The sequence below is a fragment of the Stegodyphus dumicola genome, chromosome 9 (assembly GCF_044657685.1).
Source record: "Stegodyphus dumicola isolate Sdum_Otavi_A_Nest chromosome 9, ASM4465768v1".
Lineage (NCBI taxonomy): Eukaryota > Metazoa > Arthropoda > Arachnida > Araneae > Eresidae > Stegodyphus > Stegodyphus dumicola.
The window spans coordinates 182,337,574-182,357,994 of NC_140776.1; the positions used below are offsets into that span (position 1 = coordinate 182,337,574).

The 20,421-nt window shown below is 34.5% G+C and overlaps 1 protein-coding gene across 1 annotated transcript; it reads left to right on the forward strand.

The window, feature by feature from the left end:
- Window positions 1-1,163: 1,163 nt before the first annotated feature.
- Window positions 1,164-18,998, forward strand: LOC118198564 (uncharacterized). Its single transcript, XM_035370263.2, has 3 exons — window positions 1,164-1,338; window positions 5,943-6,030; window positions 18,229-18,998. The coding sequence occupies exons 2-3, from the start codon at window positions 5,943-5,945 to the stop codon at window positions 18,780-18,782; spliced, it is 642 nt and encodes a 213-aa protein (XP_035226154.2). The 5' UTR covers window positions 1,164-1,338; the 3' UTR covers window positions 18,783-18,998.
- The last annotated feature ends 1,423 nt before the right edge of the window (window positions 18,999-20,421 follow it).

The following is a 20,421-nucleotide window of genomic DNA, read 5'->3' on the forward strand; positions in this document are numbered from 1 at the left end:
TTCCTTCAGTTGCCTATTAATTCTATGTTCTAATTTATATATTATTTTTTTGTTCTAAGTATCTAGTATTCCTTCATTTGCCTAATTTTTCTATGTTCTAAGTTACGTATTTTTTCTTTGTTCTAAGTACTTATTATTCCTTCAGTTGCCTGTTATTTCTATGTTCTAAGTTACGAATTATTTCTTTGTTCTAAGTACCTATTATTCCTTCAGTTGCCTGTTATTTCTATGTTCTAAGTTACGTATTATTTCTTTGTTCTAAGTACCTATTATTCCTTCAGTTGACTATTATTTCTCTGCTGTAAGCTCCCTATTTTTTTTTAGATTATAAGTGACGTATTACTTCTTTGTTCTAAGTACCTATTATTCCTTCAGTTACCTATTATTTTTTTGTTCTACGTTACCTACTATTTCTTTATTCTAAGCACCTATTATTCCTTCAGTTGCCTATTAATTCTATGTTCTAATTTATCTATTATTTCTTTGTTCTAAGTACCTAGTATTCCTTCAGTTTCCTATTATTTCTATGTTCTAAGTTGCTTATTATTTCTTTGTTCTAAGTATATATTAATCCTTCAGTTTCCTATTATTTCTATGTTCTAAGTTGTAGAGTTATTAGTTTATTTTGAAGCAAAAGACATGAAAATTGAGCAATGCCTTCGCCGGGTCTCGACCCTGGACTTCTGGAATACGCGCTGAGTGTGCCACCGTTACACGATGACGTCACGGAAAAGCAGAGAGAAAATATCTTATTTACTTCCCCTTTCTAAAGGGCTACTGGGGATTAAGGAAACCAATCGCCAAATCCTGATGGTGAATAATCATCTTTCAGCGACTTTTCTTGGTTCGGGAGCCAATGGAGAGTCATTAGAATTTTTTGAAGCAGGAAACGTGAAAAATGTGTAGTGTCCTCGCCGGGACTTGAACCTGGACCTCTCGAATTCGAGCCGAGTGCGCTAGCGTTACACCATGAAGGCATGCAGAAAGGAGGGAGAACACACCTTAGAACATTACCATTTCTATAAATTTTCATTAATAAAATGGAACCCTTCCTCCACACCTCAACAAAATGGAAACTTCCAAACTACTCGCCAGCTGAGAGAGTTTTCAATAACTGATAAAATATTGAAAGGCGAGGTAACCTTTATCTGAATAATAGATTATTTGGAAGCAATCGGTGGAGAACAAAGGTAAAACCGCAAGATAGATAATAAAGAATGTCCCACTAACGCACCAGTTTTCTAAAACTCATTCGTTCTAAAAATCCATAACTTAAAATTTGAAACGTAAAGACTAAGAAAAGGCTCTGGTTTTCCGTTGTTGAGTTCACTTTTACAGGTAACTAAATTTTTAATCTTTTCTCGTTATAGGAAAGACTTTCCAAACAAAATTGCCTACAAAAAAATATATGAACCAACTTTGCCTCTCGGCCGCTATTAAACTAAATGTGCTGCTTTTAACTCTGATAACAATGGTTTTGTATGCAAAATTAGTACTTTCTATAAAAAGGTTTTAATGTATGTCTATCACGCTTTATTTAAATAATTAACTTAAGATATATATTTCTTCGGTTCAGAAAATTTTACGGCAATCGCAATGAACCGATGACTTAACTTTGTTTTCTTGCTATAGGTAATAATTTTGGGCATATATCTTTTTAAAAAATAGTTTGGCGCGTGTGGTCCTGCAACGGAGAGAATTCTAAATTTTAAATATTATTCTAAACTTACATTGCAGACTACAATTAATAAGATTAGTGGTCATGTTCACCTTTCATTATGTTATTATTAAATCACAGTGTTAACATGTATGTGTTTTTATCATAGAATCTGCCATGTATCAAGAATTTAAAAAAATTTAGAAAAAAGAAAGGTTTTAAAATTTAAGATATCCGACTACTTTTTAATATCCAATTTTCATGAAATTTTTAAAAACATTATTACTTTATTTTAAAAGCGTATACATTAACTACTTTTAAAACTACTTTTATTTTGTCTCACCAATTCTTAGTAGCAGAATTAGGGCTCATTTTATTCTACGCCCTGAAACTGGAGCTTCTGTTTAAGGACCTAGAAGCTGATGCCCAAGGTACACAGACTACTCTAAATAACTTTAAAAATGAGAGTTTTTCATTTGAATATTTTTAGTGATGATGAAAAAAGGATTCTGAATCTTTCTTTTCGCTAACAAGTGCTCGGGAATGAGATTAGTTGAAATATTTTCAGCTTTCTTGTTACGAAAAATATTTTAATTTAGAATATTATTATAGCAATTTTATAAAACGTTTCACAAATGTTCCATGAAATATTTTCAATTAAATTAAACAAAATTTTAAGTTTATGTGAGTATCTAAAAATTTTTGATACAATTTTGTAAATGAAAGGAGAGAATTTTCTCGAAAAATAGCTAGTGCATGTACACAAGCAAGTATGTTTAATAGACATTTTACTTAACCAGTTTAGTCCATTTAAATCCATATTACATTAATAAGTGTAATTGACAAAAATAAAAAGTAAAATGCTGATAAATATTTTTGTGGGAACATATCTAATAATCCTGAAATTTAGCACAACCTAAAATGTAAGAAAGAAACCAAAATTTATACTTTGGTGATATGCTTATCACTTGTTTCTATCATTTTAACAAGTTCGCTGCCCAGAGACATTCTCAAAAACGGTTCCAACACGCCAACAAATTTTAATTAATTAATTGTAAAATAAAAACACAAAACATATATTTGTGGGAAAGGTAGTGAATTTAGATAATTTTTAATTGCTTTATTACTTTGTAAGACTTTCACTGTGTAAATCTCAGTTACTGTAGAAAGTGACGAATCTGAAGAACTAGTTAGCAAATAATCGCTTAAGTTCGTGTGACAAGAAACAACAAGATGGCAGGGTAACTAACCCTTTATTATTCCAATGAGATTTAACAAAACTCCGTCTTGGAATGTACAATCAAAGCCGACACTTGGGCTTGAACTGAAGAGACTAAGAATTAAACTAAAACTAAGATTAACTAAAGAAATATAGCCGAAGCTATCAAGTTTCTAATGCAGATGACTGCGAAGCTATCAAGGGCCTGAGTACGGCCGAGCGTAATAACAGCTTTGAGAGAGAGAGTGGCCAAAAGGCAGACACGCGTAAATCAGAAACTCTGATTCTTTCTCGCTAAGACCAAAGAACTTCGCGGTTAAATACCGCTCTTCCTCATTATGTATTCAGACGTGATTCTAAAACTGCGTTCTGGCCGGAAGTAGTAAGTTGAAGTTAAGAATTTGACAGGAAAGGAACTTAAAATTTAACTGTTAATAAAATTAACATAATCCTTACAACTTATAATAAATTGCTTGATTATTTGTAAAGTTAATAAATTGCTTGATTATTTGTAAAGTTAATAAACTGCTTGATTATTTGTACAGTTACTATGTTATTTATTTTATAATTACTTATATTATACTTATATGAATTATAATAAATCTCTTGAGATGTGCCAAATTTTTGCGTTTTTTCCTAATGCCTAAAGCTTGATACCTTCAAAGAACATGAAAATACTACGAGTTTGATCGTGTGTGGCATAGATAAAACAAAAATGTTCTATGAATTAACTCGTAACTGAATGTGTGTGATTATGGCAAAGCCTTGAGAGCTATCTGCCTAAGAGGAGGGATGCCTTCGTGGAGGACTTTCTAAGGAAAACTGGCTCGTATACACGTTACACATGGGGAAAACCACGAAAACGCCCATGCAGCCAGCCCGTTCGCGGGATTCGAACCTCGGACCGAACTACCAGTGTTCAGCGATTTTACCGCTCGGCCGCTGGTGGGCCCGTAACTGAATGAATTAACTCGAAGGGCGCACCGCTCGGCCTTTAGTGAACCGTTCTCCACAAAGGTACCCTCCACCTAGGCAGATAGCCCTCGTTTTCTTTACAATATTTAATTAACCTAACCTATGTACTGTAGGATAAAATGAGAAACGAACTAATAAAAGGAGCACAAGATCAATTGCGTTTCAACTAAAATTCGATTTACTAAATCCTTCGAAGTTCACTTCAAAATCAAATGGCTTCAAGTGACGCCAGAAAGAGAACACACGTGAACCTTAATTCCGCGAATTCTTTCGGGTCGGAAGGGCTTACTCGAAAGTGTGTCCCTCTTTTCTCGAAACCCTAAAATAACATTCTTGTGCACAGCTGCATTGAATGTACCCTCTTTGCAGAACTATTTACTTCCTCAAGCATTTTCCTCCCGCAAACGTTTTGTTCCCCTTATTACTTGTCGGTTATAGTATATCATTGTTCGAAAGCCTGGGATAAATCTTCAAATGAATGACTTCAAAACAAAAGATTTAAAAAAAAGGACTTTCAAAAAGAAAAGACTTTCAAAAGGAAGTACCTGAAAGATACACTTGCAGCAAGTGTATCTTTCAGGTAATTCGGGTAATAAATTAAGTAATTTTCATCGCAAGTTTCTTCGCAACGAAAAACGTGAATTTTATACCCCGAAATATACAGTAACTACTTTGCTATGTCTTACGGCATATAGGAAAAGATCCGATGCCTATAACTTTCCTTTATTTCTGATGTCGACAGTATTTAGTTTGCTGAGATTCTACCCAACAGCCCTACTAGAAGAATCTAAATATTTTCACACATCGGCAACGAGGGTTGCGTACGGCGTGCGTAGGCACTGTTTCAGTCAGATAACTGCTAACAAATCTTCACCCGCTAAGAGATACATGTTCAACATGCTGAACAGGCAACTGAAGGAATAATAGGTACTTCGAACAAAGAAATAATACGTAACTTAGAACATAGAAATAATAGGTATCTTAGGACCTAGAAAAAATAGGTAACTTAGAACACAGAAATAATAGGTGCTTAGTACAAAGAAATAATAGGTAACTTAAAACATAGAAATAATAGGTAACTGAAGGAATAATAGGTACTTAGAAAAAAGAAATAGTAGGTAACTTAGAACATAGAAATAATAGGTAACTTAGAACCTAGAAAAAATAGGTAACTTAGAACATAAAAATAATAGGCAACGGAAGAAATAATAGGTACTTAGAACAAAGAAATAATATGTAACTTAGAACATAGAAATAATAGGTAACTTAGAACCTAAAAAAAATAGGTAACTTAAAACATAGAAATAATAGGCAACGGGAAGGAATAACAGGTACTTAGAACAAAGAAATAATAGGTAAATTAGAACCTAGAAAAAATAGGTAACTTAGAACCTAGAAAAAATAGGTAACTTACAGCACAGAAATAATAGGTAACTGAAGGAATAATAGATACTTAGAACAAAGAAATAATAGGTAACTTAAAACACAGAAATAATAGGTACTTAAAACAAAGAAATAATAGGTAACTTAAAACATAGAAATAATAGGTAACTGAAGGACTAATAGGTACTTAGAAAAAAGAAATAGTAGGTAACTTAGAACATAGAAATAATAGGTAACTTAGAACCTAGAAAAAATAGGTAACTTAGAACATAGAAATAATAGGCAACGGAAAAAATAATAGGTACTTAGAACAAAGAAATAATATGTAACTTAGAACATAGAAATAATAGGTAACTTAGAACCGAAAAAAATAGGTAACTTAAAACATAGAAATAATAGGCAACGGGAAGGAATAACAGGTACTTAGAACAAAGAAATAATAGGTAACTTAGAACCTAGAAAAAATAGGTAACTTACAGCACAGAAATAATAGGTAACTGAAGGAATAATAGATACTTAGAACAAAGAAATAATAGGTAACTTAGAACATAGACCCGTCATAAATAAAACGAAAACAGACGAAAGATTGGCTTGTCTCTTCTCTGGGTAAATTGCTCTCTTTTGATACACTGAATCATTTGCAAAACCGTACGACAAATATTTTTAAAGCATTTCTCCAAACCAATAAGAATTTTTCTTTGCTTCCAGATGCATCTTTTGTTGTACGCAATTTTCGTTACCTGCCTGCTGGTGGTGGCAGAAGAAACTTGCCCGGATGGGAAAACCTGCCCAGAAGGTAAGCGTTTAATATCATTCTATTCGTAAGGATAATTTTAAATTATCAAAGGCAAGTTTAAAGCAATCGAAATGTTACTCCAGATCCATAGGTTAATATTTAGTGTCAAATAAATGACTTCTCCGTTGGGAAAGAAGAATATGTCGAAGAATTGAATGTTAAAGCAACCTAGCTAGCAATAACCTAGTAATAAGCATAATTTAAATAAATTCTAAGAATTATAAAATCTAAATAATCAAAATATCCTTAGCTGCGTGAATGTAAATCACAAAAAAAAAAAAAAAAAAAAAAAAAGAACATGTATCTATGTGAAAGCAACACAGAAACTTTTTAGAATGTTCCGCATAAATTATTATTATATATTAAATTACAGAAATCCTCTGTCGCCATCTATCGTCTGAAAAGTGAACGAAAAGCCATTAGTATCGAAGCATGCTTAGCTACGTGAATAGAAATGACGAAGAAAAAAGAACATGTATCTATGTAAAACCGACATAAAAATGTTCTGCAGTATTCTGCCTTAGTTATTATATACTAAATTATGGAAAACCCAACTGAAAAGTGAACGAAAAACCACTGAGAAACACTGAAAATCTGAAAATTTCCTATTTTCTCTACTATTTTCCTGGAGGCACCCGTCATTTTCATTTTCCCAGCAGCTACAGCTTAAATTGCGCCAGAGAGCAACGGAGCCCGGATACTTCACAGTTTTTTTTTTTTTTTTTTTTCTTAGTTTTAATTTAACTACTAATTATTTTACTGATTATTTATTTATTTATTTTTGTTCTTGTTTCTTGACGACCTTCCCCAATGCTCCGGCACTTCTGATTTTAGAAATTAAGCCTTGGCCGTAGCTGAAGAAGTTTCTGTTTAAACTTCGAAACTAATATCTTGCAAATTTAGACCGATTTCTGTTGCTTTTTGTGACTTGCTTCAGTATTTAATATCCCGTTTGGTAGTAAATGTGAACAATTTACTGTTGTTGGTAGTTTTCCGGATTCTGTGGATAATTTTGATGGATGTCTCGACAGACGTACAGTCATTCAAATTACCTCAAAATTTAACCAAATTGAAAACGAAATTTTTTTAAATACGTTATTATACTTCTCGCGTAATGTAAAATTTGAAGCATAAATAATGAATCCCTTTGGATTCTGTAATACCTTCCGAATACCTTTTCTGTCACAATTTATATTAATTTGATAAAATGTTTTTACCGTCGTAACTGCATTAAAAATAGAAATATTAGGTACATAAATCTGTTCCTCTAATGTTGCTAAAATGTTACTAGAGTTTTAAAGCATTTATCAACTGAATCAGATTATATTATGTAACGTACAATGAGAGATTCTTTTCGTTCGAAAATATTCGATAACTAATCTTAAATTAACCAGATAAAAACTGATATGAAGATGGAACAATATGCTCCTGCTATATTGAAGACAAATAACACGAACCTGGAAATTTTCAAAATAACATATTTCAGTACTGTATGTAGTTAGTCTTTTTTTTTTTTTTTTTTTTTTTTTTTTTTTTTTTTTTTTTTAAGTGCAAAGGGGCTTTGTCCCTGAAGGATTATTATTTTCGTTTTGCAATTTTGCGTTGAATCGCTATGAATGTCCGTTTCCCTTTTCAAACTGTTGCCACCCAATGTTAGTATCCTGCATTATATTTGAAGAAATTAAATAATGAAAAATCTGCATAAATGTGTGTGTATTTCTCGCATTGTGATAAAACAATGGTACATAGAGCCATCGAATTTTGAATAACGTAATCCTACTGCGAATATGAGCACGTGGAAGCCCAAATTTGAAATTTGGAATTTGTTTTATGATCGATTTCATATTTTGTAAACCTTTAGCGAAATTTTGAGTAAAAAACTCAACGATTTAAAAGCGAGCAATGGCAACGCTCTATGGCGGGGGGGGGGGGACCTTTTTATCTCGAGCGAGCGCGGAACTGTGTATCGGAAATTCTAAAGATAGGCTCATTTTAAAATTATGTTGCGACATTGCAACTGAACTCAATTTTATGGTTTAAGTACAAAGAACATGATATTTAATAAATAAAGGTAACACACAAAATGTTTAAAAAACGCCCCTTTGGACGCAATTTAAAATCTGAAACCTTTCAGATTTTATTATTATTATTATTATTATTATTATTACTATTATTATTATTATTATTATTATTATTATTTTATTCGAAACAACTTTTTTCCCTACATTTTAGTGTACTTTTAAAAATTTATTTAAATAATAAATGTGTAATAAAACCGTAATGAAAGTTCTTCATTTAATCTGTAAAATAGTGTAATCTAATCTTAAACAATAACTATGAAACTGTCGGTCATGAGTAATTGAACATGCTGTTACAAATATTGTACTTAGATAGGTAACTTTAGTAGAACTATAAATAAAATTGTATTTTTCGGTGTGATATAGCGCGAAACAAATTTTAAGAGAAAGCTAAGCGGGAAATGTAAGAAAAAAGAGGCAAATGCATTTAACATTGAGTAAATGGATATCTCGGTAATTTGGCGAGATATCGCCAAGCTGATGACGGTTTTGGCGGCTTATTTTGTCGATTTCTCGTGACGATTTATTCTCTGATCCCTGTATCAAGGTAATATGCATTGGCGACATTTTGGTCTGGTCCCTGTATCACGGTGATATGTATTGAAATTGAAAAAAAGTAATTGACCGCTATGTTAGCTGCAACCGTAATCCCACACTCTTATTGCTTTCCAGTAATTTGGATAAGCAGAAAGTACTAGAAATTCCTCGGCGGCTAGTTGAAAAGTATAAAAGCCCAGAGAGAAAGCGTCTGAGTTCAGTTGTTAGTTTTTGTCATCCGCGTGAACTGAAATATCCTAGTTAGCTTTTTCTTTAGATGCGTTTTGCATTGCGTTGTGTTTATCGTTCTAAGTAGTTTGAAGTGTGAACGTACAGTCCTGATTCCTGTACCTAATATTTCTATCTTTAATGCAGTTACAATGGTAAAAAACATTTTATTAAATTAATATAGATTGTGACAGAAAAGGTATTCGAAAGGAATTATAGAATCCAAAGGGATTCATTATTTATGCTTCAAATTTTACAGCCAGCGAGAAGTATAATAATACACGTATTTAAAAAAATTTCGTTTTCAAATTAGTTAAATTTTGAGACAAAAAGAACTGATTATACCGTGTAATACACTTGCACGAAAATTTCTGTGAAAAATTCCAAAGCTCTGAAATATTTCTTTTGACAAAAATTAATGTTTAATAACCTATTAGCGGACTTGTGCATTCATTCTATTACGAACTAGTACGCACTTAACAATGCTATATTAATTATTACGAATAAAGAACCAGTTACAAAAACATCTTGTCGTTATTAGAGAAGAGGATGTTTCTTTACTTGGTACTACGGAAAAGCACATAAAGATTGTACTTCATCATCTTTCAACTGCAAGTATAATTAATAATTTTTAAAAAAACAGAGGAATATTTGTCGGTATTCAACCGCAAAAATGCAGAAAAAAACATAACACTCCAAAAAGACATAACATCTCATTTCTTTCAAGTTGCATATGGGCGAGAATTTTCCATAGAAACGGAAGGTTAAATTATTGCTGCACAACGATAATCAACTGGCACTTACCTTTTCTGCGTTGATAAAATGTAAGTTATTATTACACAGACGTTTTTATCTACCAGCTATGTGACTTATTTAAGTAAAAAATGCTATATAATCCTGAACTTTAGCCTTTCGCTTAGAGTCCCAACTTTTTCTCCGTTTACAGGACGGCGCACATTGCATCTACCAACTTTAAATAACAATAAAAAGATGATGAGTGCTTAGAGTAACTTTAATATGTTTCTATGTATAATCCTAATACACACATATGCATTTAAGATGATGAGGGCTTAGAGTAACTTTAATGTGTTTCTATGTATAATCCTAATACACGCATATGCATTTAAGATGATGAGGGCTAAGAGAGTAACTTTAATGAGTTTCTATGTATAATCATAATACACACATATGCATGTAAGATGATGAGGGCTTAGAGTAACTTTAATGTGTTTCTATGTATAATTCTAATACACACATATGAATTTAAGATGATGAGTGCTTAGAGTAATTTTAACGTGTTTCTACGTATAATCATAATACACACATATGCATTTAAGATGATAAGTGCTTAGAGTAATTTTAATGTGTTTCTATGTATAATCATAATACACAGATATGCATTTAAGATGAAGAGGGCTTAGAGTAACTTTAATGTGTTTCTATGTAGAATTATAATACGAACATATGCATTTAAGATGATGAGGGCTTAGTAGCTTTAATGTGTTTCTATGTAGAATCATAATACACACATATGCATTTAAGATGATGAGAGCTTAGAGAATAACTTTACTGTGTTTCTATGTATAATCATAATACACATGCATTTAAGATGATGAGGGCTTAGAGTAACTTTAATGTGTTTCTATGTATAATCCTAATACACACATATGCATTTAAGATGATGAGGGCTTAGACAGTAACTTTAATGTGTTTCTATGTATAATCCTAGTATACACATATGCATTTAAGATGATGAGGGCTTAGACAGTAACTTTAATGTGTTTCTATGTATAATCATAATACACACATATGCATTTAAGATGATGAGGGCTTAGAGTAACTTTAATGTGTTTCTATGTATAATCCTAATACACACATATTCATTTAAGATGATGAGGGCTTAGAGTAACTTTAATGTGTTTCTATGTATAATCCTAATACACACATATGCATTTAAGATGATGAGGGCTTAGAGAGTAACTTTAATGTGTTTCTATGCATAATCATAATACACACATATGCATTTAAGATGATGAGTGCTTAGAGTAACTTTAATGTGTTTCTACGTATAATCATAATACACACATATGCATTTAAGATGATGAGGGCTTAGAGTAACTTTAATGTGTTTCTACGTATAATCATAATACACACATATGCATTTAAGATGATGAGGGCTTAGAGAGTAACTTTAATGTGTTTCTATGTAGAATCATAATACACACATATGCATTTAAGATGATGAGTGCTTAGAGTAACTTTAATGTGTTTCTATGTATAATCATAATACACACATATGCATTTAAGATGAAGAGGGCTTAGAGTAACTTTAATGTGTTTCTACGTATAATCATAATACACACATATGCATTTAAGATGATGAGGGCTTAGAGAGTAACTTTAATGTGTTTCTATGTATAATCATAATACACACATATGCACTTAATGTTATGAGGGCTTAGAGTAACTTTAATGTGTTTCTATGTATAATCATAATACACACATATGCATTTAAGATGATGAGTGCTTAGAGTAACTTTAATGTGTTATTATGTAGAATCCTAATACACACATAAGCATTTGAGATAGAAGAATCACGTAAATAAAAATACCAACTTTAATTTGCAGTGGTCCCTTAACTCGGCATTTTAATTTGGCAATTTCCCCTTTCTGTTCTAGTAGTAGTAACTGCTTATATTAAATCTCTTTAAACTGCGCTATTTCAATTAAATGTATGATCACTTGATTCTTACAAAACGCTAAGTATACAGATACTTACATATGCATTTAAGATGATGAGGGCTTAGAGAGTAACTTTAATGTGCTTCTATGTATAATCATAATACACACATATGCATTTAAGTTGATGAGTGCTTAGAGTAACTTTAATGTGTTACTATGTAGAATCCTAATACACACATAAGCATTTCAGCGTCTGTCAATAAGTATTTTAGAAATTATAATTAATCAATAAAGCAATTTCTAAACCAAAACTAATTATCTCTGAATTAACAAATTTTTGATTCACAAATTCAACGATTTAAAAGAAAGCAGTGACAACACTGCTCAAAATAAAAGATTTTTACCTCCAGCGGGCAAGGCCATCTATCGCAAACTTTAAACATATGCTGTTTTTAAATAGTTTGTGATTTTCCAGTTGAATATAATTTGATTGGCGTAAGCTCCAAGAACGTGATATTTAATAAATGAACACACAAAACGGTAATAAAACGACAATAAAAAAGTTTTCTAGAGCAATAATGATAATGATACAGTTTAAAAAAGGAGGGGTTAGTAGCAGTGAGTGTAACAGCAGCCTGGTAGACTGGGAGCTCAGCGAAAGCGTAAAAAACCTTAAGAAACCCTTTTGGGCAATCGTTAAAATGTGAAATCTTTCAGATACTTTTTAGCTGATATTTTAGATCCAGAAATTTTTTCTTTCAAATATGCTATGCCTTTTTATACACATATTCTTGAGAAACGTAGCTATCGTATAAAAAAGTCAAATTTGACTCACCTGTTTTATATCATGCATACTAGTAACACCTATACATCATATTATCAGTTACTGAGCACTTGGTTGTTTTTTTATCTCTGTTTAGTAATTTAAGCAATGCTTGTTCAATAAAAACACTTAAATATTTGATTGACATTCTGAAAAAGAAAATAAAGTCATCTATCTTTGTTACTTACTTTATCTAAATATAGGTAGTGAATATGATAGCCTTGATGCAACTGCGGATTGTTTGCATGATAAGAAACTGTTTTTAAAAGCGATCTTTTCTGCATCACTTTGACGTATGTTTAGCATATAGAGACATTAGGTATTTTTGATACGGTAGACATGAAAAGTGTGCAATGCCCTCACCAGGACTCTAGAATACTAGAATACATCGGAACTCTAGAATACGCGCCAAGTGTGCTGGACATTACACCCCGAAGGCAGGCTAAGAAGGCGAGAACAATACCTTATAAGCATTTTTCCAGCAGTATATTTCAAAGATTTTTATCATATGCTCATGGTTCGAACCTTCAGAATAAATTAAATAAGGTAGGCTGTAGAGCTATTAGGATATTTTGGAAGCCGGAAAGATGACAATTAAGCAACGCCTTCCCCGTAATCGAACCACGGACGTCTGGAATACGAGGCTAGCGTGCAGACCACCACACCACGAAGGCATACTAAGAAGGCGGGAGAAATACCTTATATACTCCCCCTTTTAAAGCGCGACTGAGGTTTCTAGGGGACCCAGTCGCCAAATCCTGGGTGTGGATAATCATCATCCGCCACCCTTTTAGTTCGGGCGCCACTGTACAGTTATTAGGCATTTCTTTTTGACGCAGGAAAGATGAAAAATGAGCAACGGCTTTGTCGGGAATCGAATCACGGACCTCTAGAATACGCGCCCAGCTTGCAGAGTTTTTTTTTTTTTTTTTTTTTTTTACGACAAAAGCTGACAAGGCAATTTTTCTTGAAATCAAAATTTCTTAAAATTTTTCAATGCTTCTTCAAATTCAAATTTGGGGCCACTGGTGACCCTCGGGCCACGGGTTGAAGACCCCCTATTTTAGATGAAACTTTATAATTGTGGAATGAATCGTCTGAGTTTTCATTATTATTCATGGGAAAATTTGCCTTGATATATGAGTGCTTTGGATTATAAATACGTTTCCAGAACGAAGTATATTGGCGAACCACCACGATATAATCCGACCGCCTCAAACGCAACCTAGACTGGAAGTCTGCCAAAACGCTTAGTCCAAAAAGGCCGTGCAGGGGCAGAAAGTCGCGTTGGACGCAGCTCTTCTTCGGAAAAAGGGAATTCACTGTCGAGGGAGATAATTTCGCCATGTCTACGTGCAATGCAGGAAACCAAAAATGTTGATTTCTTTTATGAATTTCACGTTAACAGTGCATATTTCATGGTTTACTGTGAAAAAAAGAGTCCTAAATATAACAGAATTATATATTTTGTCGTAATTACCCTTTCTGTGGTTAAAACAAAGGATCAACAGATATCGAACCCATTTGAGTGAGTTCTTCCCTTCTTGTAAGACGATACACTGACATTTGCCAATATTGTGATCTGTCACGCAAGAATTATTTTCGTTCTTTTATCTAAAACAAATTTGGTTTTTTGCTCCACTTCAGTTATGTATAATAATGCATACAGATTGTGGCAAAAAGTATTTTTTAAATTAATAATTATTTATAATAATATAATTACTATAATTAATTAAATAACTATGATAATCATTTATTATCATTTTATAATAAGCAATTATTAAGAAATTTCTTCTTTTAGTGTATATTAATGTACATAAACTTTAGTACAAAGATAAAAAAAGATACACAGTACAAGGTTCGTAATCCGGACGTCTATTATCCGGAATGATCTATAATCCGGACCACAAAGGCTACAAAATTTTTTGTATGCTTTACGCATGCGTGTAAAGAATGCACGCGAATACATTACGCGCATTACGCAAATGCGTAATGTATGCTCTACGCATGCGCGAGTGGAAAGAAATGTTTAATAAAGTAAACAAATATTAAGCTTTTTTGTGTAAAATTTGATACCCTTTAGATCATAATTGGTTTTTATTTCATAAATTACGGTTTCATATTTTGAATTGTATAACTTCTGAATGCCATCTTACCAGATTTAAAATGACGATCTATAATCCGGAAAAAAACCTAATCCGGAATCGCCGAAGTCCCAACGAATCCGGATTACGGACTTTGTACTGTATAATAGTTATTTATGATCGTAATACTATAATCAGCTATAATAATTTTTTCAAGGGAATCCATAATAATGAAAATTATACAGTAAAATATAATAATTAAATAATAATAATAATAACAGGTATTATACAATAGTACTTACTTATTACACTTTATCGCAACATTATGTATATATAGCAAAACTGAGCTTTGGAAGTACTTAGTTAAAAGTAAATATATAAATGTTAAAAGTTAAACATATAATAATTAAACAATACAATTGATTATCAGCATATTATCTTAGGTTCCTTAAAAGCAATTTCGTGCCTCTTTAAATTTGTGCTTTTTGAACGCATCGAAAATACAAAGTTCCTACTACATGATGCCTTCTCCATCTACTCTATTTAGTCAGTAAATCGGTCCGAATAGCGCATACGTGTTAGAGATTAGTGTCGCGGGGAGAGTGCGGTTAAGCAATAGCACTGAAATATTTTGTCACCAGAGCTTACCCTAGAACATTTGATTTATACCATTATTTCCCAGTCTAGAAGAGTTCCGCTTAGTCTCAGCAGTTGCCACCATGCACCTTCGTTCTGGTCCTTATCCCCTTCGCGTCGACTGTCACGTCTACGTGCCAGCAACGAACACACTCACTTTCCGGCCGACACGCAGGCGTGCCAGACCGTTTTCCCGTTCAGCCCCGACTGTCACGTATTTGTGCCAGTGTCCTGGAACGTTTTAAAAACTATAATTTCTGCCACAAGATGGCACTGTATGTCCATATGGTTTGAGATACATGTACATTAGACCTTCTACTCGAAATGAGAGAAGCATGACTCACATACACCTGTTTTTAATTATATAAACAAAAGGGGAAATAAATGTTTCCGAATGGCGTGATTTATGACGTCTCTTTAAATTCGCACGTGGTAGTTGTTTATTGTAAGTAGAGAAGTTTTATTTTCGCTAAAGCGTTGGGTATTTCGGTTTGCAGTTCAGTTTTTAGAAAATAGTTAGATCTTGTTAGACGTGAATTCTTTCTGTTTTTACCGTTGCAATGTCGAAGCGTCGAAAATGTTTAACGGAGCATGAAATAGCAGAAATGATGCAAAATATTTTAGATATTGATTCTGAAATTCTGATATTGATTCTGAAAGATTAACTGAAAGACATTTTACAAAACTTTGTTCAGAAGAGACTGATAAGAAAATGAGACGACGATGCTTCGATTGTTCACATTCCCGGAAAAATCCTCCAAAACGGCAAATGAGTTATTACGAGTTCAAGGAATGTAACGTAGGACTGCGTGTAGATCCCTGTTTTCAAATTTTTCATACGAAAAGAGAATTTTAAGTAATATATTTAGTTTTCAGATGTATAATGTTAAACGTCATAAAATGGTGAGTAATGAAAATAAAATGTGTAAAATATGCATTTAGACAAGAAATAAGGTAATTAAAGTATATATATATATATAAATACCTATAAAGCCTAAGCCGTTTAAATACTCTATAGAGCATTATTAAACAATGCGTTGACACTTCGGAAATTTCATGGATTTAGGCTTAATAGCAAAAAAGCCTCCGGCCCTGGACAGACGCTCGCGTAAGACACTGCCGGTTTTGCGCGCGTCTGCGCTACCCGGCGCGAAGGGGTTTTCAATGTTCCTCGTTTCGTGGCCAATCCTTGGAGGACACAGTACTAAGCTCTTTATTTATGTTTATTCATGTATTTATTTTTAATTTCATCGACGGGATCCAACAGGCTGAAAATCACCTAACCCAGTAGGCCGGCTGTTCCGTCGATGGTAAAAAGAAAAGAAACTTTAAAGCCACTCGTTTAATCCAATACGTATTTCAGTACACTATCCTTTGAGGTTTAAATCTACACCGGTGTGCAAAAATTAAGGACGAAGTCGAAAAATTAGCATATCAGCTGAACGAAGAGGCAGAGCGGACAGAAAGACCAATCAGGAGATTAAGTAAGGTGATGTACGGTAGCACATGCGCAGATATGCAGGTAGACGTAATGGGGGAGTGTCTGAGTAGTATAGAGCATGTTGTCGGTGTAAGATCAGTATTTCTGGCAAAGAGATTGCACGCCGTACAGCAGTTAAAATCACACCGAGTTGCTGCCTCAGCGAGAAACGGCGAATAATCAATCTGTTAGACGACATCTGGATGCTTTTACCCGAGGTCGAATCATTGGGAAGTTGGAGGAAGGCCGCAGTGTGACAAGTGTGGCTGCAGAGTTCGGAATTGCTCACAGCATCGTTTCACGACTTTGAAGACAATTTCAAACTACAGGAACAGCTATCCGGAGGTTTAGTAGTGGTCGTCCACGAGGAACCACACCCGCAGATGACCGGTATATTGCCTTACAGGCCAGAAGAAACAGGCGGCAGACAGCGGGAGCTAGACACACGACACAGGTGACTGGACGACCGATATCGCGTTTTACCGTGGCCAGAAGACTGCACGGTGGTGGTCTGTTTGCACGACGCCCTGTACGGTGTGTACCTCTAACGCCTGCATATCGGAGAAGGCGTTCTCTGTGGTGCCGGGAACACCGGAATTGGAGAGACAATGAATGGGGACGAGTACTCTTTACAGATGAGAGCAGATTCAGTCTGAGTAGCGATTCTCATCGCATACTCATCTGGAGAGAGGGGGGAAGCCGCAATCATCCCTCGAACATCATTGAAAGGGACAGGTAAGGAGGTGGCGGTGTTCTCGTTTGGGGAGGCATCATGCTTGGTAGTCGTACAGACCTTCACATCTTCGACGCAGGTTCAGTCAACGGGACCCGTTATTGTAACGAGATTCTTCTTCCATATTTGCGTCTTTTTAGAGGCGCTATGGGTTCGCAGTTCCTTTTCATGGACGACAATGCACCATGTCATCGTACAGTAGCTGCCGAACAGCTCTTAGAGAGCGAGGATATTGAACGTATGGATTGGCCGGCACGATCTTCGGATCTCAATCCCATCGAGCATGTATGGGATTTTCTAGGCAGACGCTTGGCAGCTCGTACCTTACCACCAGTAACGATTCCGGAGCTTCGATTGGCGCTGCAAGACGAATGGGCAGAAATGCCTCAACAACTCATTGACACCCTCATTCTCGGCATGGGCAGACGCTGTGAAACCTGCCTAGCAGTCAGGGGAGATCGTATCCCCTATTAAAGACCGGGTGTTTCTTGCTGGACACCCATCCCAGGGATGTTTCGGCCTTCAGTCGCATTGCTCTCCATGCTACTTTTTCAATAAAGCTTCTTTTTATCCCTCTGATTTCTCTTTTAGTAAGTGTTGCTTACATTACTCATGTCCTTACGTATTAGGGATCTTACGGTATTAAATGTGTTGATTTGGAAAGCTTTTGTACAAAGTTATATTGAAAAAACCGTCTCGTCCTTGATTTTTGCACACCAGTGTAAATGTAAGTGCATGACAAATAAAAGGCAGAGAGAGTATTTAAAACTTTTATTCTTCAGTATTTCGATACTTATAACGTGTAAGGAGAATTTCTTCTTTAAAATAATGAATGATGGTAACAGTTTATTAACTTGTTCATTCGTGATCCAGCCACTTATCTATGTATATAACGAATATTTTTATTTTCTCTGCAGGTACAAAATGCTGCGCAGCTTCTTCCGATCGCTACAAATGTTGCGAGAGTGCGGTACCTGTTATGCAAGGGAGTAAGGGAAAGATTCATGAAATGACAGTCGGCAATAAATCTTCACCTGATGATGTTTCGAATGCATATGGTGTTTGCTCTCCATATAATTGTGCTGGTACATGCTGCGATAGTACCAGTTGTTGCGAGGGTCACACTTCTTGCTGTCCACCACATAACGCAAAAGCCTGCTGCCATGCTGGTGCTTCGTGTTGCTACGTTTTGTTGGACTATGGTTGCTGCGGGATGGGTGACTTCTGCTGCAAATCTTCAACCCAAGCCGGCTGTTGCCCCGTTGGCAGTGAGTGTTGCAAATCTTTAAGTACACCCGGTTGCTGCCAATCTGGATATAAGTGCTGTTCAGGAGGATACTGCTGCAAAAGGTCACAGAGGTGCGGTCCTATAGGCTATTGTTACAACGGAACGAGTGCAATTTCCTCTTTGATGTCCTTTATTGCCTTCTTTGCAATGCTGTCTTTGGCTCCTTGGAGATTTCTTCATTAAGAAATTCATAACTTCCAGTGGCACCTCTGCAAAGTTAAGCAATATTTAATTATAAAACGTGTGCATTATAATTTTAACTTCTTACAGTCTCTTCATGAGTAATGGATGTCATAACGAATTCGTTTTAAAGATAAATGTTTGTAAAACATGCTCTGTGTTTTGCTAAGCGGTTCGTGAGCAACGAGCCAAAGAAATAAAATTCTTTTAGAAATTTTATTATCTTGTGCCTTCAGTTCAGATTTTCTGTCAACCTCCTGTCAACCCAAGACGACTCAAATATTTCACATAGAACATGGTCACAGTTAGACATCGACCGTTCCCCAGTGTTGAACAAGGAAAGCCCATCCCCCTAGGTCCTAGGACAACCTTCGATATCTGACCATGTAACGTCCCCATAACCAATGGGGAAGGCAACACAGTACCAGTGCGCTCTCCCGTCGAGCCTGAACCTACCACCAAATAAACAATGGTTCTAAACTGCAGGGTATGGACCGATTACAGGTTCCAGTTAACTGCTTAAATTCCTACGTTCTTCTTAAAATCTGCATAATCCTCTGGAGGGAACGGCCTCGTAACTCGGTTCGAAGTGATAGAACATTTCAAACTTCCCTTTCTTGAAAGTAGAATAAACTTCAGTTTCCCTCAGTTTGAAATTCAATAAACGTATCTTGAATTTAAAATTTAAATAATAAGTATATCTCACATTTGCTGTTATATTACAATACGTGCCGAACAATTTTCAGTAGGAGAATACATGCGCGAACTTCCAATTTCTACTTAATTTATTATTATTTACTAGTCATACCTTATTTGATTTCTAAGTATTATACGTAAGTTTTTATGAAAATACCGGTATAAAGAAGAAAGCCCATGTGAAGAGATTTTATCCGATATCTCTAATTAATGCCCACTCTGTAAATGCAATAAATTGTATTTATATTTCACAACAGTGCTCTTGCTATCTAGTTCTGTAACGTCAATAAATCCTTTTTAAAGAGTATTATTCTGTGTTAGTTCTTCTCTTATTGTCATGACTAACGTAAAGGATTTGATGTTTTGAAGAACCCCTGCAACCAGGTGTTGTTCTAAACAGAACTCTGCATTGCATCTTTATGTTCTGTAGAGACATTAGGTATTTTTTGGAAGTAAAAAAGATGAAAAATGAGCAAACGCCTTCGCTGGGAATCAACCTAAGGATCTCTCAATTACGCGTTGAGCGTGCAGATCGTTTTCTTGTTGATTGCCTTTTTGGCATGATACTCTCTTCAACAAGCACCTAAGTTTATGGCCTTTTTCTCTTTGATTTAGACGGATGCCACCCTCTTAGATGTTTCTATTAATGTGACCAATACAGCTAACTCTAAGGAATCTAAATTACAAAGTACTTTTAATTTCCTTTCCCAAGTTATTGAGATGGAAGGGATATCTGCATGCAGACCAAGACTTAATAGTATAACATAAAAACTTTAATGATTATCTTCTTGAACATCAATAACAAAATATAAAAATAAAAGTCTATTTGAGAAGCTGAAAATTAACATTTCAAAGATTCGAGGAACTACAGTTCACTACTTTTTATCAATCTAGCCTTTTTAAAATATTTAGCTGACTGATTTGGACAGGACCTTTCTTTCATCAC